The sequence below is a fragment of the Rhinopithecus bieti genome, unplaced genomic scaffold (genome assembly GCF_001698545.2).
Source record: "Rhinopithecus bieti isolate Rb0 unplaced genomic scaffold, ASM169854v2 scaffold_24392, whole genome shotgun sequence".
Taxonomy (NCBI): domain Eukaryota; kingdom Metazoa; phylum Chordata; class Mammalia; order Primates; family Cercopithecidae; genus Rhinopithecus; species Rhinopithecus bieti.
Genome location: NW_016812542.1, coordinates 3,277,045 through 3,302,220, shown reverse-complemented (window position 1 = coordinate 3,302,220; position 25,176 = coordinate 3,277,045). Strand labels below are relative to the sequence as shown.

The following is a 25,176-nucleotide window of genomic DNA, read 5'->3' as shown; positions in this document are numbered from 1 at the left end:
AAGGGGCCGGGCTCAGCCTCTGCTCAGGAAACCTGGCGCGCGCACACACACACACCAAAATAAAAATAAAATAATAATAATAATAATAATAATAATAATAATAATCCCTCGTCCCCAGCTCAGCCAATCACAAAAAAACAGACTTTATTGAAGTATTTAGCACTAAACCCCACACAATTCCAGCTCTGTAGGTGAGGACACAGCCACTTGGCAATGGCACCAGGTGTTATACAGGACCAATAAGTTAATGTAAAGGACGCTTAGGTGTGGAAGGCCAGTGCTCAGCCATCTCCTGGTTCAGACCAAGGCGCTCTGGGCTCCAGTTAGAACACTGAGAGACCAGGGAAACCAACATGCCCTGGGGAAAGGGGCTTAGAGACAAACCAGAAAAGCACAACATCCAAGCAGGGTATTCACACATGAGGGGCAGAGTAGGCCCAAAAGGTAGGGGTTGCTGATGCGGTAAGAGCACAGTGAGAGAAATGCCAGGTGCATCCCTTCAGCCTCCTGCGTCCTCCCACAGGTTCCTTTGATGGGCCATCCTGGGTCTTCCCTTGGCACCCTTGTGCAATCAGCTACACCGTTTTCTTTCCAGTAGGAAGAACTGTGCCTCTTTTAGATCAGACACCAGAGGTTGAACCTTCCGCTATACTCACAGTCTGTTCCAGTCCAGGTAACATAGGAGCAGAGTTCTGCACAGGTAAAGTCAGAACTTAGCTCTCCCTACCTCTCCTAGCCTCAACTCAGTTGCTTTCTCATTGAAGCAGGTCCCCTGACCTGGAAGCAAAGAAGGCCCTAGGATGAGAACCCAGGGATGGCTGGGTGGTCCCTGCCGCTGCAGCTGGGACAAATAATGAATGCCCTCAAAGAAAATTCAGCATCTCATCAGTCCTTGGGAGTAAGTACGTCCATGTTGGTATAAATAAGCACCTTCTCAGAGCAGAGGCATAGCTGGTGGGGGCAGTAGGGACTGTGACTCCCTCCCCCAACCAGAACATGCCACAAAAGTGGTGCCTTTCCAAAACCACTTGTAAAGTATTGGTTTTCGGGACTACGATGAAAAAATGTTAGAAGGGCCAGGTGCGGTGGCTCATGCCCGTAATCTCAGCACTTTGAGAGGCCAATGCGGGCAGATCACTTGAGGTCAGGAGTTTGAGACCAGCCTGACCAACATGATGAAACCCCATCTCTACTAAAAATACAAAAATTAGTCAGGCGTGGTGGCGCTTGCCTGTAATCCCAGCTACTTGGAAGGCTGAGGCAGGAGACTTGCTCAAACCCAGGAGACGGGGGTTCCAGTGAGCCGAAATCTTGCCACTGCATTTCAGCCTGGGTGACAGAGTGAGACTCCATCTCAAAAACAAACAAACAAAATGTTAGAAGGAGCAATGGGGCTGCAAGCCCTTGAGATGCCCAGGGGTGGCTGTCAAAAGGTGGCCACTAACCACCAGCATGGACCAGTTCCCCGCCGGACTCCCTGAGGCTACAAACCATGATGCCACTGACTCAATGCTCAGAGGTCTAGGAGCCCACAGGGCATAGACAGGGTATAGTGACTGGGTCCCTAAAGAGGATTTATGGGATCAGGAAAATAGGAGAGTCTAGCAAGACAATACACCACCAGGATATACTGACCTTTGACCTACCACTTGGTGTGTGCATCACAGAGCACATTAGAAAAGGGGAAAGGATTCTCCCCCATCCCAGGCTGGGGTACTCAGAGACCTGGGAAATGGGGGAGAGTCATGTGCATGACTCTCATGTACCATGTATGTACCATGTCCAGCCTCCAGCAATAGTGGGACAGGAGGGCCAGGGGCAGTTCCCCAGGGAAGTTCTTAGAACCAGAGCACAGAGCATTGGAGAACTCCCAAGGTGGCCCACTCTGCTTCACTCATCCCCTGCCACTTGTCTTGCATAAGGAGATAGAGGCTGTCAGTCAGACAGGCAAGGCCTTAAGTCCAGTAGGCTAAATTCTGGGGGATAAAGCATAATCATATCACAGGGGTCTTGAGGACAATCCACATATATAAATCCTTAGGTCAGGGCTTCTGAAAAAAGTCATGTAAAAAAAAACATAAAAGGTCTCAGCTCCAGGTCATCGGCCTGCGATGGGGATGGGGGAGCTGAAGAGGCACTCAGGGGTAGGGGGTCTCAGCCCAGCCCCTCTATGAAACAGTCTTTCCAGCATGGGGTGCAGAGTTACACCTGGCTGATGATCTCTCCTTTCTCAGGTACAAAGACTTGCACAGGGGCCCCGTCAGGCGATCTCCGCAGCACACACACTGTGGGCACCTGCCAGGGTCAGGAAGAAAGGAGAGGTGGGTAAATGAACCGGACCGAAAAGCGGGGACTGCAGGCGCAGTTACACCATCCTTATCCCTTAGGGACACTGACCAGCAGAAGCAGCAGCAGCAGCAGTGCAGCAGCAGGCCCTGGCACTCAGCTCTTTCCTCCCAGGAGGCTCTCTGTCCTTCAGAGACCCCCTTTACACATTTTCCTCCAGGTTCCTTTGGGGTGTGACAGGCACCCTGACCTCCTCCTCCCCCACCTTTCCTGGGCTCACTTCTCATCACCCTCCCTGTCTGGCAGGTTGGGATGGGCTGGGTCTATCCGGCCAAGGACAGGCCCAAGCGCGCAGGAAGGGAAAAGCACGTCAGCTGGAGGGCGCGGCCTGGGACTAGGGCCAGGGTGCTGCCAGGCCCAGGATGCCAGCTGCAGTCCAAAGAACCGTGAGTGGGGGAGGGACACGCAGCTGGGCCTGCTGGGAACCTGGGGTCTCAAAGAAGCAGCTTGTTGGTAACTTCTGGAGCACATCCCCTGCAGAGCCCTCCATACCAGGGAGAAAGAATAAAGAAAGGATTCCTGTGTGTGGCTCCCCACTTCCAGAATGAAGAAATAGGGGCCAAGAAAACCAAGGCTGCCACCCTACCCGGTATCAGGGTGCTCTATCCTGTATACTACCCTCCAGCCTGCTCCCTGGCCTCTGTGGCCCCAGATGATAGTATCACATATCTAGTGCTTACCATGCATTGCTGTAATCATTTCAGCCTCTTGGCAGCCCTATGAGACAGGTACTCTACTACTACCATTTCACAGGGGAGGAGACACTAGGTCCAAAGGGATTAAGTCATTTGCCCAATCATACAGCTCGTAAGTGGCAGAACTGGGATTTGAACCTGGTTGTCTAGCTTGAGGATCGGTGCTCTTAACTCTGATGCCACTCTTCTTCTCGGCTTGGTGGGGAGGAGTGTCAGGGAGGATGCTGATGCCCAGAAAATCACAGGTTCTGGCTTCTGCAACACACTTCCTACTCTCCCTTTGTCCCAGACCTTCAAATGGAAGTTTGAGGGGCTGATTTGGACTAGACCTTTGATCATGAAGAAGCTTATCTGCTTTGTGGATCATCATTTAGGGAGGGAAAAAGTCTCAGCTATTTTCGGGATCATCTCCACCAGTGTATACGCTTTTGAGCTAGACATGGCAGGCAAAATTAGGAGGTGCCCCAGGGAAGCCAAGAGTGCCTTCCAAAGCCAAGAGGAAATGATTTTTTGGCCTGTTCTTCCTAGCTGGGGTTTGATTACCCGGCCACTAGGTTGCTGCTTTGATGCCTCTCTACCCTTGGACATGCTAGAATTGTAGCCCCTCCCCAGCAAGACAGCCCTCCTGCCTGGCCCCGGGGTCCCTCCGGAGCAGCCGTACCTGTGCCCGGGGTCCCAGGGCTCGCCCGAAGCCCTCTCTCCCGAGGGGCAGGCTCCTGACCCGGAATGCTCCTTGGCGGTCCAGTGAGTGGGGGCGGGTGCTCCGGAGCCGTGCACGCTCGTGCCACCACTTGAGCTCCTCGGACACGGCGGCCTTACTGAGCCCCCGGCCTGCCGGGCTGTCCTTCAGGGAGGGCGTCCGCACAATGCGGCTGCGGGAGGGCACCAGCCGCTGGTAGCGCAGGGGAGTGCCCTCCTCCTCGTAGGCGGGGCCCGGGGCTGCGCGGCACAGCTCCCACTCGCCAGGCGGCAGGGGGCTCTCAGCCACCACCACGTACCGCCCCGCCGGGAAATAGCCAGGTGGCAGCAGTAGCTTGGGGTGGTGGGCGACCAGCTCTCTGCTGCCGGCTGGGCCCCAGGCCCCGCGGTGACGATGGGTCTTCGGAGGGGAGAGAGGCTGCAGAAAGGAGATGTCAGGGCTGCTGCTGCCCGGTGAGGTGGGATGGGAGATGCTGGAGATGTCAGAGCCACTGTCTTCTGAGCAGGAGTGGCAGGTGGCGTGGGGCAGCGGGGGCTTGGTCGTGGGAAAGCAGGACTCTGGCACTGTCACCGTGTAGTGAGTGGGGCGGCGGCGGGGAAAGGCGCTGCGACCTCGGCCCTCAGGACCCGCCCGGAAGGAATCCACCCTGAAGAGGGAAAGAGGCATTCTGAGTGTGGGGGTCAGAAACTCTCCACTGGGGTTGGGATGGGAGGTGGAATTAACACAGGTGAATCCTGCTCTACCTCAAGGCCCAAGCATGGCCCTCCTGCAAGGGTCTTAGGTCAAACCTCCCAAAGCAAACCAACAAACCCTCTGCTGGGCTGTGTGGGTGCAACACATTCCCTCACTGTGTGCAAATGTGTACCTGCTGCATTCACAAGCTTGTGATTCATGTAAAGTGTGCTACATCAAGTAGCACATTAAGTACTCTTTTAAAAGTACTACAGTAAGTACTTTCAGCTTAGGTACACCGTGTCCAGTGGCAGATCATCCACAGCATCTGTTTGGTAGGCACTGCCAGGTACCTGACTTGAACGTGTAAAAGCTGTCATGTGGTACCCAGAGCAGTTACATGCAGCCCAGGACTGGCAGGGGCTGAAATCCAGCCTTTGCTTCACTCTGCTAATGCACCCAGGTATGGGGCTGTGTCCCGCTTTTCCTAATTTGCACAAAGGCATGGTTTGTAAAATGGCCCTTGTAGCATGTAAAATATAAAATCTATTGCTTTGTGGTGGCGGATGCCTGTAATCCTAGCTACTCAGGAGGTTGAGGCAGGAGAATCACTTGAACCCGAGAGGCGGAGGTTGCAGTGAGCCAAGATTGCGCCACTGTACTCCAGCCTGGACGACAGAGCAAGACTCCGCCTCAAAAAACAAATTAAAAACTAAATAAAATCCATTGCTTTACTTGAGAGCAGTTGTCCCAAGCTGCCCCCAGTTCAGTGCTGCCTGACCAGCAAATTTAAGCTGACGGAGAATTCAGCAATGCTTTCATGGTGTCCCAGTCCCCCCATGGTATGGCCAATACTGCCTGTCAACACTTAACCATTTAAACTATTACCAAGTAGCAGATGACTTAGAAAGTAACATACAATCAATTATCATTATTTGCAGATTCATTATTTGTAATTTTTCTAGTTGCTAAACTTTATTTTTAACCCCCAAAGCAATATACACAGTGCTTTCATGGTCATTCTTGGACACTGCAGAAGAGTGACAAATTTGAGTCTCTTTAAGTTTCAGTTGAGGTTAAACGAGGCCATGTTCTGCCCTCATGTTTCAGTTCTCATGCTGTAAGCACACAGTGTCCTTTTTGTGGCATATTTATGTAGTGTGTGTGTTTTTGCTTTGATTGGTGATTCTGCTGTTTAAAATGGCCCCAGATACAGTGCTGAAGTGCTATCTACTGTTCCTCCCTAAGGCATACTGGGAAAAGGCTATGGTGTGCCTTATGGAGAAAATATGTGTGCTAGGTAAGGTTCATCCGGGTATGAGTTAGAGTGCTGTTGGCCATGAGTTAATGGATCAACAACCCATATTAAGTAAGGTGTCCTTAAGCAGAAACTCACATAACACAAGGTTATATATTAATCAGTTGATGCAAAATGTGACCAAAGGCTCACAGGAACCTAACCCTATATTTCCCCAGGGGAAATACAGTATTTGCTAATTCAGGATTTGCGTCAATTTTTCTTTATAGAACATAACTACCACAAATAATGAGAATCAACTGTGCGTCAATTGAAAAAGTGAATTGCCTATTGTCAGTGACCAATAATTACTAGCACGAGGAAACATGGCAAGGGTAGAAAATTTGAATCAAGTTATGCAAAAAGACAAAACTAGAGTCTTTGGAAGAAAACAACTTGCTTCATGGATGGCCTTTGGCTTTGCGGGTTGCAATGTAGTCTCTGTCAAGAGACGCCCCAAGAAGAGACCCTAAGAGAAGCCAAGGCACTAGCCATGTGTCACCCAGCATTGTCCCACCTGTGTCCTGGGAGCTCCCACCCTCCAACGATAAGCTCTGAGTGGGTTCCCCATCTCTCTGGGGAAGCTGTCTCTTACCTCAGAGACTGCGACTGGCCCCTCCTCCCCTGCATCTCAGGGGTGGCTGGGGCACTGGTGCGGCCCTGCCACTGGCCAGGAATACCACGGATGGGAACCATGTGGTAGGAGGCAGGCTCCAGAAGCCACAGGCTAGAGGCACTGGGCCCATCCTGTGGTGTGGTGGCTGGGCTGCTGCAAAAGGATTAGAGACAGGTCAGTGGCAGGAATGCCTCCATTCAGGAGCTCAAGAGGTGCAGAAGAATGGGGATGCAGTGGAAGGGGCTCCCAAAGTTAGTGGGGCAAACTGCCAGCACCCTTGGGGATCTGCCAAGGCTCATGCTTCCATCCCTGCTGCCGGAGCTCTCTCCTCCACCTTTCCACTCTTCCATCCACCCAGCCTATGGCCGTCCCCAGCACAGCTCCCACCAACTCCCAGCCCTCCCCTTCTCCCTTCCCTCCCTGATCCTGACCTGGATTCGCTCCAGGGCTCAGAAGATTTCCTGGGCTTCTCATAGGGGTGGTCCAGGCTGGTCTCCTTCCAGGGGCTGTTCTGGACTGGAGCCCGTTCCGGGCCCCCAGGCTCAGGTTCTGTTGGCTGCAGACCCTCAAGGGTTTGGGGTGGGAGAGGCCGAGAAGGTGGGGCTGGGGACTCTGGAGGAGGTTTTGGCACTTGGGATTCCTCTGCAGGAGTAAAAGAAACCTGGTAAGGCCAGAGGCTGGGGGAACCGGCCCAACAAGAACCTCCACAAACCATAGCCCATGCCTCCCTCTCCCTCCCATGCTGGCTTGTGCGGCTGCTCCAGGCCATGGCTCCAGCCCTAGATGCTCAAACATGTTTTCTTCTTTGAGACTTACTCCTTCCCACACAGCACTATTTTATGTCTTCCTCCTTCAAGAAGACTCCCGGGTTGACTCTCTTGGGCTTACAGTGCTCCACTTTCTAACCTTTATTCCTGGTACCATGTCTGTAGTTATCTTTTGTTTACCTATTTCTCTTGTTCCTGCCATGCCCATATGGCCTATTTCCTTATTGGCTTGGGCACTCCCCTGGGCAGGACTGTAACAGCTTCTCGATCCACCTTGACCCTGGCATCCTCATGGTTTGTACACAGGGTTCTTAATCTATAGACTTGTGTTTCCTCCCCCAGTGCTCCCTTCTTTTCAAAAACGGCAATGATTGTGGGCAGATTGCTCTTTGGCTCTGACTGGTGCATCTTGAAATCAAATCCCAAAGTGAAGGAGGGACATCTGGGGTTGATCAGTTCTCTTGGAGTTCACCTTTCCTTTCCCTGTAAAAATAGTGAGCTTCCAGAATGGAAGATCAGCACATTCCCCACCTTCAACTGAGCATGTGCAAAGGCACATGGAAATCGACATGAGGTCCAAGCGGAAAACCTAAGCCTGGCACCCTAGCCTTCACTCCCACTTAAATTCTATACCAGAAAACTACCCAAACCCCATGGTCTTGCAGTAGGAGTCCAGCCTTGACAACAGGCCCCCAAACGTCCTTCTTACCTTCCTCCAGGAGGAGCCCATCTGACAGGGAGCTGTCATCAGAGACACTGAGCTCTGGGAAAGACAAAGGGGAGAGAAGAGAAGGAAGTGAAGAAATGAACAAACAGATATGAGTAACCAGCGGTGCTGAGCAGCTCAGGCCTGATCACTCCCCCAGGACAGCATCCGTTATGAGGAAATACCCACTGTTTGCTAAATACACATTGGGAGTGAATTTTTTTTTTTTTTTTTCAGAGACAGGGTCTTACCCTGTTGACCAGGCTGGAGTACAGTGGTGTGATCATGGCTCACTGCAGCCTTGACCTCCCAGGCTCAAGAGATCCTCCTACCTCAGCCTCACAAGTAGCTGAGAACACAGGGGCATGCCAGCACATCCAGCTAAATTATTTCATTTTTTGTAGAGAAGAGGTATTGTTGTCTTGCCCGGGCTGGTCTTGAACTCCTAGGCTCAAGTGATCATCCTGCCTTGGCCTCCCAAAGTGCTGGGATTATAGGTGTGAGCCACTGCACCTGGCCTGGCTATAAACTTATTACATGGAAGTAGAAAAAAATAGAAGGCACAGGCTAGGAGACAGGAAACCTGATTTTAATCCTGACTCTGATATTAGCTCTGCAACCTTGAATAAACCATTTCAATGCTATAGACCTCAGTTTCCCCACCTGTCAAAAAAAACAAAAAGGGTGTCCTCTGGCAGGGCTTATTGGCAGTGGAAAGGAAAGACAAAGAGTCATTTTAGAAGCCCTTGGGATAAAAAGAATTTCATGGCCAGGTGTGGTGGTTCATGCCTGTAATCCCAGCATTTTAGGAGGCCAAGGCAGTGGATGGCTTAAGCCCAGGAGTTCAAGACCCGCCTGGGCAAGATGGTGAAATCTGGTCTCTACAAGAAATACGAGAATTAGCTAGGCATGATGGTGAGTGCCTGTAGTCCCAGCTACTCGGGAAGGTGAGATGGGAAGATCACTTGAGCCTGGGAGGTTGAGGCTGCAGTGAGCCGTGATCACACCACCGCACTCCAGCCTGGGAAACAGAGTGAGACCCTGTCTCAAATTTAAAAGAGGGAATTTCACTCTAATTTGTGTATAATCATCTCACATCACAAATACAATTCAAAGATCCCAATGTGAGACCTGCTGCATTACCAACAACAAGAGCAACGCAAGATAGGAATTTGAATTTAAGATAAGGTCTGGCCAGCTGGCCTCACGGAAGGTTCTTCAGTTGGTAATCTGGCAAGTCGCCTGAAGGTAATGTAGTGTGACTTTTCTGCATGGTATAGCAGCACTTGTTACCTAGGAAATCAGAGGAACTCATTTTTGCTATTGCCCTTGAACAAACTTAAGCCTTCAGATTTTTTTTTTTTTTTTTTTTTGAGATGGAGTCTTATTCTGTCACCTAGGCTGGAGTGCAGTGGCGTGATCTCGACTCACTGCAAACTCTGCCTCCCAGGATCAGGCGATTCTCCTGCCTCAGCCTCCCGAGTAGCTGGGATTATAGGCACCCACCACTATGGCTGGCTAATTTTTGTATTTTTAGTAGAGACAGGGTTTTACCAGGTTGGCCAGGCTGGTCTCGAACTCCTGACCTCAGGTGATCCACCCGCCTCGACCTCCCAAAGTGCTGGGATTACAGGCATGAGCCACCACACCCGGTCAAGCCTTCAGATCTTAAGAATAAGCCTGAAGTGACCTGGATGGAACTAACGAAACTTTTGCAACTATGTTTGAGAATGAAGATGAGGAAAAAGTAATAATTGCTAATGTTTCTACTGTGCCAATACATTTCTAAATACAGCACTTTATATATATTAATTCAGGTAATTCTCATAACAACCACGTAAGGCAGATGTTATCATCTGCAAGTGACAGTTGAGGAAACCACGTCTCAGAGGAGTTGAGTAACGTGGTTTAGGTTGTACATTCAACAAAGCTGGTTGAGTCAGAATTCACACCCAGACAGTCTGACTGGAGTCTGCTCTTAACCACAACCCTTTATGGGCTCTCCCCTATGAGCCTGCATCTCAAATGCATGAGCATTACACAGGAAGTTTAAAGAAAAGTAAAAAGTTCCAACCATCTTGAAAGCCCTTACAACAGGGGTTAGCAAACTATGGCCCAGGGGCCAAATCCAGTTCAATGGCTGCTTTTATAAATAAAGGTTTGTTGGAACACTGCTATGAATTTGTTTATGTAATGTCTGGCTTTTTTAGCACTGAAGTAGCAGAGTTGAACAATTGTGATAAAGACCAAACAGCCCACAAAGCCTAAAATACGTGTTATCTGGTTCTTTATGGAAAAGTTTGTTAACCTTTGCTCCACAACTTTTTTTTTTCTTTAAAGACGGGGTGTTACGATGTTGCCTAGGCTGGAATGCAGTGGCCCAATCACAGCTCATTGCAGCCTTGACCTCCTGAGCTCAATCAGTCTCCCACCTCAGACTCCTGAGTAGCTGGGACTACACGTGTCCACAATCATGCCTATCCAATTTTTAAATTTTAATTATTTGTAGAGACAGGGTCTCCCTATATGGTCCAGGCAGGTCTCACACTCTTGCGCTCAAGAGATCCTCCTGCTTGGCCTCCCAAAGTGCTGAGATTACAGGCTTAAGCCACCATGCCCAGCCTGCTCCACAATTTAATGAAAAAATCTTTATCCAGAGCAGGTGTTAGATTTGCAGGACACACGGTGCCAGAAGCTGGGCCTGACTCTTGAGTAGACAGCCAGCCCATGCTTTGCTTGGCTCACAAGTAGCCTTTGCTTTAGGGTTCAGTTAAAGAGACACCCTCTTACTGAATTCTGGTCTCTTGCCTTTGATCTTTTATAAAAACCTTAGGAATAAAGATTTTTATTGGGCCAGGCGCACTTGTAATCCCAGCTACTCCAGAGGCTGAGGCAGGAGGATTGCTTAAGACCAGGAGTTTGAGACCAGCCTGGGCAATAAAGCAAGATCCCATCTCTAAAATAGTTTTTGTTTTGTTTTGTTTTAATTTGCTGGGTGTGGTGGCACATGACTGCAGTCCCAGCTCCTAGAGGCTGAGGAAGGAGGATCACTTGAGCCCAGGAGTTCAAGGCTGCAGTGAAGTATGATCACACCACTGCACTCCAGCCTGAACAACAGAACAAGACCCTATCTCTAAAACGATTTAAAAAAAAGATTCAGGTTTCTGAGAGCTGCTCACTATCTCACCCACTGTCCCAACCTCTGCCCCGCAGCAGCATCACAGGACACCCCAGGTGGAGGGGTAACAGTGGAGATTATACTCAAAAACGCTGAGCCTCCTCCAAGGCTGTGCTGTCCAACAGTTGCCACTAGCCGCATGTAGCTATTTTCATTAAAACTAAATAAAGTCAGTTCCTCAGTCACACTAGGCAGAGTTCAAATGCTCCATAGCCACATGCAGCGAATGGCTACTGTATTGGACAGCACAGATACGGAACATTTCCATCATCTCAGAAATGCTATGAGAAGCCAGGTGCAGTGGCTCACACCTGTAATCTCCCCACCTGGGAGGCCGAGGCGGGAGAATCCCTTGAGGTCAGGAGGTCGAGACTAGCTTGGACAATTTGGCGAAACCCCATCTCTACTAAAAATACAAAAATTAGCTTGGCGTGGTGGTGGCGCGCATCTGCAGTCCCAGCTTCTTAGGGGGCTGAGGCAGGAGAATGGCTTGAACCCAGGAGGCGGAGCTTGCAGTGAGCTGAGTTGGCTCCACCGCACTCCAGCCTGGGTGACAGAGCGAGACTCTGTCTCAAAAAAAAAAGAAAAGAAAAGAAAAAAAAAGGAATGCTACGAGGATGTTGCTAATGGCTGGTGTTGTTGATCAACAAATGCATCAGAGCACCTATTACACTGCACAGGTGGGTGCCAGGTGGCCCTCATGGGCTTCACCCTAGTAAATGAGCTCAATACCTGACTGCTCCCTGCCACTGCGGAGTATGGCTGATGACTCTCACTTAGCACAGTTACTTTCCCAAACTGAATTACCCTTGTATGGAGCCCAAAGGGGCAGGGTGGTTTTTTGTTTGGGTTTTTGGTTTGTTTGCTTTTTTCACCTTTTTTTTTTTTTTGAGACAGGGTTTCGCTCTTGTCGCCCAGGCTGGAGTGCAATGTTGCAATCTCAGCTCACCGCAACCTCTGCCTCCTGGGTTCAAGTGATTCTCCTGCCTCAGCCTCTCAAGTAGCTGGGATTACAGGCATGTGCCACCATGCCTGGCTAATTTTGTATTATTAGTAGAGATGGGGTTTCTCCATGTTGGCCAGACTGGTCTCGAACTCCCGACCTCAAGTGATCCACCCGCCTCGGCCTCCCAAAGTGCTGAGATTACAGGTGTGAGCCACTGTACCTGGCCTCCTTTTTTTTTTTGAGACGAAGTCTCACTCTGTCACCAGGCTGGAGTGCAGTGGCACGATCTCGGCTCACTGCAATCTCTACCTCCCGGGTTCAAGCGATTCTCCTGGCTCAGCCTCCTGAGTAGCTGGGACTACAGCCATGCGCCACCATGCCCGACTAATTTTTGTATTTTTAGTAGAGATGGGGTTTTACTATGTTGGCCAGGCTGGTCTTGAACTCCTAACCTCATGATCCACCCACCTCGGCCTCCAAAAGTGTTGGGATTACAGGATGAGCCATTGTGCCCGGCCTTCCCTTTTAATTCAAAACACCTCAGCTACTAATAATTCTGCTTTACTTTCTCCTTTCTAGAAGGGCTCAGATGGGCAGAGGAGCCACAAAACAGAAATTACTTGTCTAGAACTGATCCCTTCTGTGCTCTCACGACAGGACTTTAGATGCCAGGGCCTGAAGTTGGCGAGTGGGGTCTTGATTCCTGATGCGGGAAAGTCAGCAGCTGCACCAGCTGTCTCCTCTCCACAGCTCTGTCTTCACCTGGACTGAGTGCTCCAAGTTTTCAGAATCTCATCCTCCTGCCTTCTACAGAGCCCCAGCCAGTCCTGGCCTGCTCCTGACTCCCAGCAAGAAGCATTATGGGTCACAATGGCAGCATCAGGGTGACACTCCCTTGCCACCCATCATGGGCAGAAGCTCCCAGCAATGGCAGCACCGGTGGGTAGGGGAGGCTGCTGGGCAGTGTGAGGTTGCAGCGGGGAGCAGGAGGCACTGCAACCAACTGGCACGTTTCACCACTCTGACCTCTGCCTGCAAGCACAGAGCAAGCTGGCCCTTAGGGGCTTCCATGCCCAAATCAGCAGCTACCTTTCAAGGCTGCTGTCAAGTCCTGGGGTCCCTGCTGAGGGTGGAGTAAGGATTTAGAATTTGTCTTTCATTAGAGCCTCAGAGACTGGGAATGTTGTTCTGCGGCCAAGCCAGAACCACTGGAACCAGACGGAGGTCTGGCCATTTTCCCTGGGTCAGCCCCACTGTCTTCTGAGTTTGCTGGGTTAACTGTCACATGGAGGCACCTCCTCTTTATCACCTACTCTTGGCTGTGGGAGGTGACCTGGGTGGTGTCTGGTCACGCACTTTCTACCCTAAATTAGAGGCCATGGATGGGAGCAGGGACTTCTGAGACCTGTGCTGAGATAACCCCCTGCCTGAGGCATGGGCCACAGGGCACAGGGACTAGCAAGGGCCTTCCAACTTCCCCATGACTGCTCCCAGGCTGAGGAGTACTCTTGGCAAAAAGCCAACACGATATGCAGGGATGGGAGCCTGAGAATGTGAGTGAAGGCTGAGACCTCTGAATCCAATTCTATTGCAGGGCCACTGCCTCATTCCCTCTTGGTTCCCTCTGAGGCAGCCGGGGAGGTCTGGGCCCCATGTGAGAGACTAGGGGGCAGAGCTGAGTCATGGGCCCACTGCGGTGGGGCTTGGAATGGAGAGCTGCAAGTCCTGACCTGATAGGCTAGTCCTGGGTCAGGACAAAGGAAAGCAGTCACACTTAAGGGCTCAGAACCACCTGTTGGAAGCTAACCTGGGCTGGACACACTGATGTGATGTGGCGGGCCCTGGGCATCATCAACTCACTAGGTGCCCCCACAGCCACCAGTCTCTGGGCCAAGGAGCTCAGGGATTGAACTATAGACACAAGGAGGGCAGAGAACAGCCATGGAAGGATCCCACCCTTGACCAGGGTGGCTGTAGATACTTAAGGGGCTGTGGGGTGTGGCACCAGTGCTGCTGGATTTCAACCTGAACATCTTCTAAGTAGCTGTGGACCCCTGAAACAATTCAGCAATCAGTAACACAAAGCAGTGGTCAATCCCTTTGCTGCCTAACTCAGGCCAGGGGACTACACATCAACTCAAAGCCTCGGGCTCACGTGAGCCTCACACTACCCTGACCCAGAGAAGCCATCACCCAGTGGGCCTGGAGGGCAGCGGGACCAGCCTGGGCTACCCAGTTGAATGCAACTTGGATTCAGCTCAGGGTCAGCTGAGAAGTATCTCTGTGTAGGAAGTCTCTTGAAGGGAGTGCATTTTGAGGAGGGTACGGAAGGAGAGAGTAGGGTGTTTTCTAAGTAGACGGAGGAGAGGACCTCACAGGATATGGAAGACTTGCTGAAGTTACAGAGAATTAGGATGGGGTGGAGCTGAACCCGAGAATCAGCTTTACCCAGCTGGAGCCGAATGCAAAGGCAGTGGCACGGGGCTGTGCGCCCACCATCCCTCAAAAGCTCGTTTAAGGAGCATGGCCCAAGGGCCCTGGGGGCAGCCGGCTCACCTCGGCCCAGGGGGAGAGCAGCAGCCGGAGGTGGTTCGCTGTTGCGCCGCCGCTCGACCAGGCAGCGCTGGAGCTCCTGCAACTTCTTCTCCTCCTGCAGCATGGAGTGCTTCCGCTGCCGCCGAGCCTGCCTGCTGAGATTCTCCTCCAGGCACAGCCGACGGGCTGCCTCTGTGATCTGCAGCTGCAGGGCCAGCTGGCGCTCCAGGCTGCTTAGGGGGTCCTGAGAGAGGGGGCAGGAGTGAGGCTAGACAGAGGCAGGGAGATTGAGGGCCCAGAGGGTAGAGAGTGGCCCTGACACAGTGCTCTAGGTCCCAGTCCTAAGCCCTGAAGACAGAAGAGAGGCAGACAGCAGCACCAATGGACGGACGTGGAGCAGAGGGTGGAGGGGTGGGAGGAGCTGAAAAGCAAACTTGTCAGCCTGAAAAGCTGGCATTGGCACCCACCCACCAACCTGCCTGCTGAACCGGGCAGGGTGGGAACCCAAGTGGGACACTTTCACTCCTGACCCCAAAGGGTGGGGCAGGCTGGCCCATGGGAAACTGCTGCCATTGATGCCACGGGGAAAGGGCACCCAGGGCCTGACTGCCCCCACCTCCTCCTAAGAAAGGAGGACAGCCGTAGGGGCCAGAGTAACCTGTCTGAGCAGGCTATTGCCGCTGGGTTGGTGGCTGGCGCTCTTAACTGATCTTCTGCCCACTGGGGCCAAACCCAGTGTCCTCCCTTGAGCTCCCAGCTTGCGGTTCCATGGTGGCGCCCCTTCTCCACGGCCGTTTGGGCTACATATTCATGGTGCCCCTCGCCAACATGCAGCCAAGCACCCTCACTGGGTGTGAAGGGGTGGAAGGGAACCTGCCAGGGTACTGGGCTAAGGTGTGGCGTCTCAGTGATCAGCTTTGGGGATCGAGGGGTACTGGCAGCTTCCTGAGGTTCCTCACCTCTCTGTGCAAGGCCCAGTCATCCAGTTTGTAAGCTGCTCCGATCCTGCGGCGAACCTTGGGGGCCTTTTCCCCTGGTTTGAGGGGATACTCCACTGGCAAGGTGCCCGTCAGCTCCTAGGGAGGAAGCAGAGTCAAGCCAGGCCCCCTGCACAGCCTTGGCCACTGGCCCCTGCACTGCAAGTACCTGCCTTCCACAGAGGCCCTGTTGGGACCACCTTCCACCCTCCTCCCCCATCCCATCCTCCACGCTGTCTCTCCTGTCTTCAGACCCACTCTGCACCCCTCCCCTTTCCCTTCAGACCTCCTCTGATCACTTCCTCCAGAGCTACACCGACCCAGGTTACAGCACTCATATGCACTTATGTCTACGCAGTCCCTCTGCAGCCCCTGATGAGCTTTGTTCTCTGTGCCTGGGCCCCCGCCTGGGTCTGACTCTTCTCCATCCAGCGCAAGGTCAAACACTGTGTCATGGGGACTCTGGGCCCCAGCCCCCAGCCCCCAGCCTGATGTCCAGAATTCCCTCAAGAATGGGGCTCCCTCTCCCCAGCTCCCGCATCCCCAAACATGGCTCCACAGCCCCTCAGATGAACGCCATGCTTGTGTGTGCTGGCTGGGGCCTCACCGCCTCCCGCAGGCAGAGTCTCCTCAGCTCCTCCAGGCAGGCCTCCAGCCTCGCCTCCAGGGCCCTCTGCTGCTTGTGCACTGCATGGGCCAGTTCCTTCATTGGGGAAACTGGGCTGTCAGGGCCTGCAAGGGTCGGGGGCACATGCTCAGGGAGGCTGAAGGTGGAAGCCTCCTCCGTTACTTGTTGACCACCCCTAGGGGAGCACACATGCACACACACACACATCTCATGCCTGCCCACAAATTGCAGGCTGCCTGCTGTGGCCTGTGTCACAGCCGCAAAACATCATGTCTCTTGGCTGCACAAATGTTACAGCTCAGAAGGGAGGGTCGTCCTACCAGGTTGACCTACAGTAGGGGCAGTGCAAGGGAGGGAGTTCTGCCCATGCAGTCCTCTCCCCACTCCTCCTCCCTTCTCCTTCCTCTTTTCCTTCTTCCTCTCTCTCTCTCTCTCTCCCTCTCCCCACTACCCGTCTCTCTTGCACACACACAAAAGCCTCTTATTTCTTGTCCTCTGTCAAAACTAGGCCAGACTAGGCCCACAGGTCTGGCCAAACAGAGAGGCAAGACCTTCACATTGGCCAGATGATATATTTTTTTTTGAGATGGAGTCTTGCCCTGTTGCCCAGGCTGGAGTGCAATGCTGTGATCTCGGTTCACTGCAACCTCCACCTCCCAGGTTCAAGCTATTCTCCTGCCTCAGCCTCCCAAGTAGCTGGGACTATGTGGTAGCCAGGATGGTCTCGATCTCCTGACCTTGTGATCCACCCACCTTGGCCTCCCAAAGTGCTGGGATTACAGGCATGAGCCACCGTGCCTGACTGAGATTTTTCAGCTTCTCAACTGTGGCTAAAGTTGAACACTGCAGATTCCTCTTCCAGATAGAACCAAAACTCCAAGCCAGTTTTCTCCAGGGAGGAAAACTCCACATGTCCCTGAGGCTGCAGCCCTTCCAGAACCTCCCCCTCCTCCCAGCAGAGGCCTCTCCCTCCCCTTCCTCTCAGCCCTTGGGAGTCTCAGCTGGGCCAGCCCTAGTGCCTGGGGACTCAGAACTCAGGAGTCAGGGCCGGGGACCAGGGCAGGGGGATTTCCCTGAACACTCACCAGACTGCAGGATGATGCCGCTGTCGGTGTCACTGACCTCATCCTTACTCTCCATGGTGGATTTCTGGAAGGAGAAGGCACAGAGCAGGGAGGGGGGATACCGTGACCAGCCTGGGCCAGGATGTGCAGGTAGCCTGGAGTTTCCCCAGCTTTAAAGAGAAAAGAGAACAATAACAAAAAAGCTAGATATGAACCATCTTGGTTACAAAAAGCTTAATAGATGCTTAAGAGCAGGGGAGTGGGAGGGCTGTGCTTCAGGAACCATCTAGGGTGGGAGATTCTGGCACTGGGGGTGCTGCCAGAGAGAAGGGACTGTGGGCCTCACCAGCAAACCCTGTTCTCAGTGGACACTCAGGGGCCCAGCCTAGCTCCCCTCTGGGCCAAAGTCCTTTAGGCCTAAGGAGGTTGACAACTGTGGTAGCCACAAGAGCCACCTGACTGGGGAGAAAGGCAAGAAGGAAAAGAGCAGAGACAGGATAAAAAGGAGGGGGACAAAGAAATGGGATGGGATGACAAAGAAAGGAGGAAGGGGGCCCAGCATGGGGGCTCACACCTGTAATCCCAGCATTTCTGGAGACCAAGGCGGAAGGAGTGCTTGAGGCCAGGAGTTCAAGACTAGCCTGGACAACTTAGACCCCATCTCTCCAAAAATGAAAATTAGCTGGGCATGGTGGTGTGCACCTGTAGTCCCAGCTACTCAGGAGACTAAGGCAGGAGGATTGCCTGAGCCTGGAGAAGTCAAGGCTGCAGTGAGCCGTGTTTGCGCCATTGCTCTCCAGCCTGGACAACAGAGACCCTGTCTCCAAAAAATAAGAAAGGAGGAAGGGGAAGACGTCTTTATGGGACACAGCTATCCTCAACCCAGGAACCCAGGAGGTGTGAGGCATGTCCTACTGCCCCAGTGGCCGAGGGCACTTCAAGAAGTGGGCAGGCACATGGCCAAGGCCCTGGTCTGGGACCTCCAAAGCCCAGGATGCCTGCTCTCTGAATTGGCGCCCTAGACTCTGAATTTCACATCTACAGACATGTGCGGCCACTGTATGCCACAGAGCTGTCCCAAAGCCCTCAAACAACTTTCAAGCCATCAATTGCTCCTAAGAGACCCTTGAAGGGGAATCAGCCTGGATCCCCTACACCCCACAGCCAGGGGAGACCCAGGGCTGTGTCTGTCAGGGTTGTCAAGAGTTGACACATAGGGGGTGAGCAGTGACTAGAGCAGAAGCTGCGCAAGGACAGAAAGGAGATCACCTGCTCCTCTGCCTGCTTCGGGGTGGAGAACACTCGGGTGGTACAGGTGCCATCCCATTGTGTTGGCTCAGCTAGGGAGCAGTCACCCAGATAACACCTGTGCCCGCCCCCTCTCCCTCCTCACCAACCCACACCCCTGGTTGGGGTCCCAGCTGGTCAGGGCCTGGCAGCTGCTGGCTGCAGCAGGGGTGGGAGGGGTAGGCAGAGCCCGTGCAGGCGGTTGGTCTGGAAAGAGAGCCCAGCCACCTCCTCACTGAGTCAGCCCATTGAGCAAGAGTCCAAAAGTCCTTCCGAGTTTCTGTCTGGAGCCTATCCTGCCTCCTCAGAGCGCGGGGCCGCAGGGTGGGGGAGGCGAGCTCCACCCCTCTGCAGGCAGCCAACAGGACAGAAAAGTCGGCCGGAAAGCTGGTAACAAAGCAAGGCCAACAGAGAGGGGACTGCTGTCAGCCAGGTCCCCAGTGATATGTCTCCACCCATCAAGATGATAAGAGCAGGACGATCAAGAACTTTTATAGACCTACATAAACAACACAGCAACTACAGGCAGCAGCAATCAAACACAAAGCCCTAAAAGCAGCATGTACCTTGCACTTTGGAATTTCAATTATTCAAGGAAGTCTAGAGAATGCATGAGAGAATTATTTTTTTTTTAAGTTTATGGGAGGCCTTTGCAAACAGGCCAAAGTTCTGAAAGATTGGCCATATATTCTGGGACCCCACCCAGCAGAGTACTTAGGATGACTATTAGCTCTGCACTGTCCATCTGTCCCAAACTCTATCCCTCATAGAGATAAGAACAGGACAGAGGAGCAGGCAGCTCACCCCCACCCCTTCCCACTCATCCTAGCCATCCTCCCACCTTCCCCAGAAGCCAAGGGCAAGATGCAGCCAGAGCTAGGAAGCAAGGTGGTCTCAGCTAGCACGCTGAGTGTGTCTGCTTTGGACAGAGGAGGAAGTAATGTGGGAGGGGAAGCCATTAATTAGTCACGCTTGCTAATGAATTATTAACCACTAAGTAGTTGCCTTGGAAAGTTGGGCCAACTCAGGCCCTGCTTCTCAGGGGCTCTGAGACTGTTGCAGAGGAGCGGGGACTTACAGGGACAGTGGCGTACCTTAGCACGCCTCCTGTCTCCGCCAGCTGTCCCTTCTCCCAGCTCAGCCCAGCCTCTCACTGCCAGCGTCAAAGGGGAGGCACTGATCTTCCCGGTGGCCCCAGGCTGATGCTGGGTGCTCTCTGGGATGACTTGCCGCCCCAAGTAGAGCAAAGAGAACAGCGTCAGAAGCCCATAGCCCGGTTGTGGAATCAAGGCTTGGTTCTGCTGGGTCTGTGCTACCTTGGGAAAGTCACCAGGCCTCCCTGGGCTTCCTTTCCTCCTGTGCACAATAAAGACTGCATAGTGTCTAAGGCCTTTCCAGGTCCCCGGTCTGAATCTCGACCTCTTGGTCAATGTCAGGCCAAGAAGGAAACCACACAGCCATGTAGCAGACCCCCACATCTGCCTCTGCCGAGGCCGCCCTCCACAGCTGTAGGGAACCTGCCCTAGAGTCCACAGGTGAGAGCGAGGGCACCACCCCCTCCCAGGAGGCTATGAGTCTTAAGTGTCTAAGGCATTGCTTTTAGATAAAGGCAGTTCAGGTAACATCCCACCCCCTCCCCAACACAGGGATCCCTCCTGGGCCTCTTCAAGCCCCAGTACTGGGCCCTAAAAAGCAGCCACCTGGCTGAACAATGTCCCCAGAAAAAGGCAGAGGAGACCAGAAGGGGCCCAGAGGGAGGGAGGGAGGTAAACTCCAGAGCACCTTCCCTCAGGCTGGGCCATGGGGGATCCTCCTCTATCCCAAGTGTGTCCCCCAAAGCCAGGTCTTGGGCCGGCCTGTCCCAGCTCACCTCTGCTTGCCCTCCCTCTGGTGGAAACTAAGGCCTGGGCAACCACAGGTACAGGCTCCTGTCCAAGCCCACCAACACCCCTCTGTCATCCCTACACCCCAGACATAGGCTGGCAGGGGTGGGGGTTGGAGGGGGTGATGGTCACTGCTTGGGCTCCTCCGCTCCCAGGCCAGCCTGCTCTCAGTCCCAAAGACCCATTCCACCTACCCCGCCCTCACCTGCTTCTGGGCTTTTGTCCAGGAGATTGAGAAACAGCCCCTACTTCCAGTCAGGGGGCGCAGGGCCCTTGCATGTCGCCTCAGGGTCTCCCAAGCCACAAGCCTGTGCTCTCTCTCCAGCAGACGGGGCTGCTGGCCATCTGTCTCGGCTCACCTGCCTGCCTTGCCGTCCCTCCCAGGCTGCCGGGCCAGGGGAACCAGGTTACTTGTTATGACTTGAGTCAGAGGGGAGGAGCAGGTGAGCAAGTCCTTCCCTGAACTAATCCCGTGCAACTGGTGCCGGCAGGCAGCTCCTGGGCCTCTGCACTTCCGGGGGGCAGGAAGGTAGCAGGGAAAAAGGGGCTCCCATGGAGGAATCCCCAAAGAAGGCAACAACAAGGGTCATGTCTTCATGGCCTCAAGAGACCCTAGTACAACGTTCCGAGGTGAGGCACCTGCGTGCTCTCCTGTCCTGACCCTGGCTCTCCCTGCCTTCCTTTGACCTCAGTTTCTCTTTCCAGAAATCGAGGCCTGTTAAGCCCCCCAGAAGCAGGGTGAGATGTTCACTGTCCACTGAGAAAACAAGTAGGACATTTACAAACTGACAGGGATGGGTCATTGCTCTTCCCCATATACCGAAATGGAGACCAAGGCCTGGATTTTATCTCTACCGGGTGAGGATTTTAAAACCTCAGGCAAGGCAGCTGGAATTCCAATATGCAGAAGTTCTAGAATCCTAGAGAGGGAGGATCAGGCTGTTCTTTTTATCCCAGACATTTTTCCCCAGGGGTATCAAGGCCATCACTTCTCTGTTTATTATTACATCCATCTCCCAGCAACGCATGTTCATGGGGCACTGACAGGCACTGACCTGAGCCCAAGTCCTGTTCCCTACTCCACAGGAGGTCCACTGTGACCCCAGACCCTAAGCCCACTCCCCAAATGCAAGGAACCAGAGACCAAAATGGAACTTATTTCCTACAGAAAAATAAGCCTCAAGGTCTCCCCTGAGGAGAGACCTCCCGACCCCCAAGCAAATGGGAAACTGGAATCTAGCCTATTTCACAGAGGGAAGCAGAACTAAGGCTGACTGTTGCCTGTCCCTAGCAGGCTGCACCCCTCAAGTCTTCATCTTACCACCTCCCTTTCCCCCCACTCTCTGATCTTCCCACCATTCCCCCCACCCAGATTCCAGTGCCTCAATATATGTCTGGATTGCTTCCCCTCCCCCAGACCCTAAAGAGCCCTGTCCCTCATTCCCCACTCCCCACCCCCGAGTGCAGAGAAGACAGAGGAAGTTTGCTTTCACCAGGCATCTCCTGTGGAGCGGAACTCATGGGACTGGAGTCCGCCAGCATCCCCCACTGCTCCGGTACACACACCCAGCACACCTTCACATTCCTGTACACACCCTCTTTCCAAACAATGCTAGCCCCAGAGTGCTCCAGGCTGACCACCTCATTTTCTGCCCAGGCTGAGGCTGAGGGGCCCTAACAGGGGACAGTTCCTCCTCCCCCCACCCCAAGCACCCCATGGGGAGCTTGTTCTCTGGATCTCCCAAAGAGCCTGCAGTCCTGCCCTTCCCCAGTCCTCCATGACACACAGTCCCTCCCCATAGAGGCTTGGCACTTTCTTACAAAGTCAAACAGAGAGGGGTTAACTCTGGGCATAAGCGGCCCTTCCTCCACCTTGCCCACCCCCAGCTCCAGGTGGGGGTTGGTGGAAGTTTCTAGAATTGGCTCACAGTTCACATTTCTTAATGCATAAAATAAAATTAAGAAGATCACTAAAAAAGTCAATTATATGAAATAAAGTTCTAAAAATATAAAAACATAGCAATATATATGCTTCTTTATTAACATTAAGCAGGGTCTAGCAGTGGGTAATTTCATACAAGGGCTGAGTGTAAACAATATTTCAAGATAGCTGTGACTACAATGTGAAACTGTGAAATCTATTAATGGCAAAGTCACAGGTACTGCCAATGCTACCGTGATTTGTTGTCTTCACAACTAAAGGTGATGTTAAAATCTGTTAAAGTTTGGTGAAAAACAATATCTTTTTTTTCCTCACCTAGTTTACAAACCCTCTGAATTCTATCTACAGATGCCTAATGCCAATGAACCCAGTTAAGAATCCCTGCCCTCAGGTAATCCACCATCTCTGACTTCAGAGGAGGTTAGTGCAGATGCTCAATCTGTTTGCATTGATCCTTTGGAATTCTCAAAAACGCTTTGCTCCCCCAAATTCACACTCAATATTTCCCAACCCTGCAGAATCTGAGGTTTGGAAGGGAGCTAGCAAACCAAACTTCCTGCCAAGAATCCCAGGGAGCCATCCTTGGAGCTCTCTGATAGCCATGTCATTCAATTCAAAATACCAATGGGGGAGGTGGGCACTCCAGAGGCCAGCTGGGAATCCGATACAGCTCCCCCCACTCCAGCCAGGCTGGGGAGTCAGGGGACTGATGCCCCAGCCCCAAACCCTAGAGCACCATCCAGACCACCAGTTGGTGAGGAAGTGGTATTTCCTTGCAAAACATTATAGTAGTTGGAATCTGATCTTTGCAGACAAGAGCCCTTCCCCAGGGAAGGGAAACTGGACCTCTTTAGTGTTTTCATTTCCTAAGGACAAGTCCCGAATCAGAAAACTCTTCCCCAGCGCGGTAGCCATCCACTCTCCTTTTTTTTTTTTTTTTTAAAGTTCCTTCTTCTAGCGTCTTCTGATAACACCAGATTGGAAGTTCTTTAAAGCAAGGGCCTGATCCTACCATCTTCACATCCCCAACAGCCCCCAGCAAAGTAGTCTCAGGCACTGCTAAAAATCTTACTTCATGAATTAAGGAATCAATGGCCAGCGCTAGAGCCAACAGTGAAAAAAGGAAGTAGTGAAATAGCCCGGGACCCTCCAGGCAAGAAGGGTGGGAGATGGTTCCTTCACTGTTTTCTTACTTGCATCTGCTCCCTGCTCACTAGGAAAGGTGTTCGCCTCCACTAAGCAAAGGTGGAGTGGGCTGGGACAGGGGAACTCCGAGCCAGACTGGAATGCGCCCTGAAATGAGACCTCTAGGCTTTCTCTAAAAAGCCCCTTTGTCCTGTCCACCCTGCTCCCCTCCCCACCGCGCCCTCCACATCCAGGCTGGCCCGACTTTGCTCCTTTTGTTTGGCTGCTTTCTGGCTTCCCGGAACCTGGCCAGGAAGATCCACAGGCACGAAGAAGGTCGACGGAGAAAGGTTGAGGGGCTGGGAGGGTGCATTTTTGGTAGGAACTCAGAATTCCTGCCCCCTTGATAAAATAACCCCATTCCCTGTAGGCACCCTCCCTCCGCTAAGGCTGAAGACCATGGGTTCAGGGGCCCGATCCCCCGCCCCAGTTCACCCGCGCTGGGTGCCCCGAAGTTTTCCCGCTTACCTGTCCCATGGAGCTCCGGCGCCGCCCGCCTGCCCCTGCGCCCTCCGCTCCAGCCTCGCAGCTTCAGGACCTGTTTGTCCAGGCCATCTTCCCTCCCCGCGAGCCTGCCCGCGGCCTGCCCTCCCCGGAGGTATTTCATTTAACTTTGGCATTTGCAGCATCCCAAATGTTAAAGATCCCAAGACATCTGTCCCCTGGGGCATACCAAGGCCCAGAGGAAAGAGGGGAAGACGCAAGAAGGGACTGGAGAGTCCAATCCAAGAGTCGGGACGGGGCCGCATACGGGAGTGACGAGGTACCCGCAGGGGTGCGCGAGCTGCGGGAGCAGCCGCTCGAGGGGCGAGGCTGTCCCCTTTGCCCCGCTTTCGGACGCCCGCGCGGCGGGACACCCCCGGCGCCGCCAGTTTCCGCAGCCCAGGCGGGACGAGGCTTCTCTCTTGTTCCCAGTGCCGCCTTTCATTCGCGCGCTCTGGCCTGGCTGGGGCCAGTTTTCATTCCTGAAGACCCCCGAGTGGAAGAATGAAAGGAGCCTGCAGAAGGGCGCTCCTCCGACCCTGTCCTCCCCGCAGGCGCCCTACCCCTCGCTGTGCCGCGCTGCGGGCGGCGGATCCCGGGTGTGTGGGTCGCGCGGGGATGGCCGCTCCTCCCCGGCCCCGGCCCACTCCCACTCCTCCCGCCGGGGCCGTTGGCTGAACTCGGGCTGGCTCTGAAGGGAAGGAGCACCCTCTCGGCGAGCGCCTCCTGCTGCCCGCTGCGAGCTGCTGTGTCCCCATTCATCCATTCATTCACTTCCCAGTTTTCACTTGTTACTAAACATTTATTGAGCACCTACTAGTGCCCAGCCCGATGGATCAAAGCTCCAGCCCTATTCACTGGAGGAGTATCCAATCTGACGAGTGATGAAGCAGCACAGTGTCTGAAATAAGGGCTGGGACCCCGGGCAAGGAGAGGGGAGGCTGACCCAGGCTGAGCCTTGGCAAAGCTTGGCCAGAGGAAGCAATACCAGAAGATAAGAGGGGGCTTGAAACAGCAGTGACAGGTGTACAAAAGCATAGCAGCAAGGGAGCACAGCGGGTTTCAGGAGCTGCAGGGAGGTTAGGGTTTGGGATAAGGAGGGAGTAAAGGGAAAGAGCATGGAAGAGAGACGAAGCTAATTCGTCAGTCAGGGGCTCATCCAGAAGCAGGGCAGCAAGGCGCAGAGGCTCACACCTATAATTCCAGCACTTTGGGAGGCCCAGGCCAGAGGATTGCCTGAGGTCAGGAGTTGGAGATCAGCCTGGGCAA

The 25,176-nt window shown here is 53.2% G+C and overlaps 1 protein-coding gene across 6 annotated transcripts; it reads right to left on the bottom strand.

Moving 5' to 3' along the window:
- Positions 1–119: 119 nt before the first annotated feature.
- INAVA (innate immunity activator) lies at positions 120–24,461 on the bottom strand. 6 transcript variants are annotated; one of them, XM_017896578.1, is made up of 10 exons: positions 23,893–24,461; positions 17,149–17,297; positions 16,043–16,167; positions 15,418–15,534; positions 14,480–14,702; positions 7,803–7,856; positions 6,758–6,968; positions 6,306–6,479; positions 3,703–4,387; positions 120–2,295 (listed from the first exon to the last, which is right to left on the bottom strand). In XM_017896578.1, exons 1-10 carry the CDS (start codon positions 24,171–24,173, stop codon positions 2,203–2,205), a joined length of 2,112 nt encoding a protein of 703 aa, XP_017752067.1. In that variant the 5' UTR covers positions 24,174–24,461; the 3' UTR covers positions 120–2,202. The 6 variants fall into 6 exon arrangements, with proteins under 6 accessions (XP_017752067.1, XP_017752069.1, XP_017752070.1 ...); XM_017896580.1 differs by having other exon boundaries at positions 17,149–17,212; positions 23,893–23,911; XM_017896581.1 differs by lacking the exon at positions 23,893–24,461 and adding an exon at positions 20,503–20,766.
- Between the last annotated feature and the right edge of the window lie 715 nt (positions 24,462–25,176).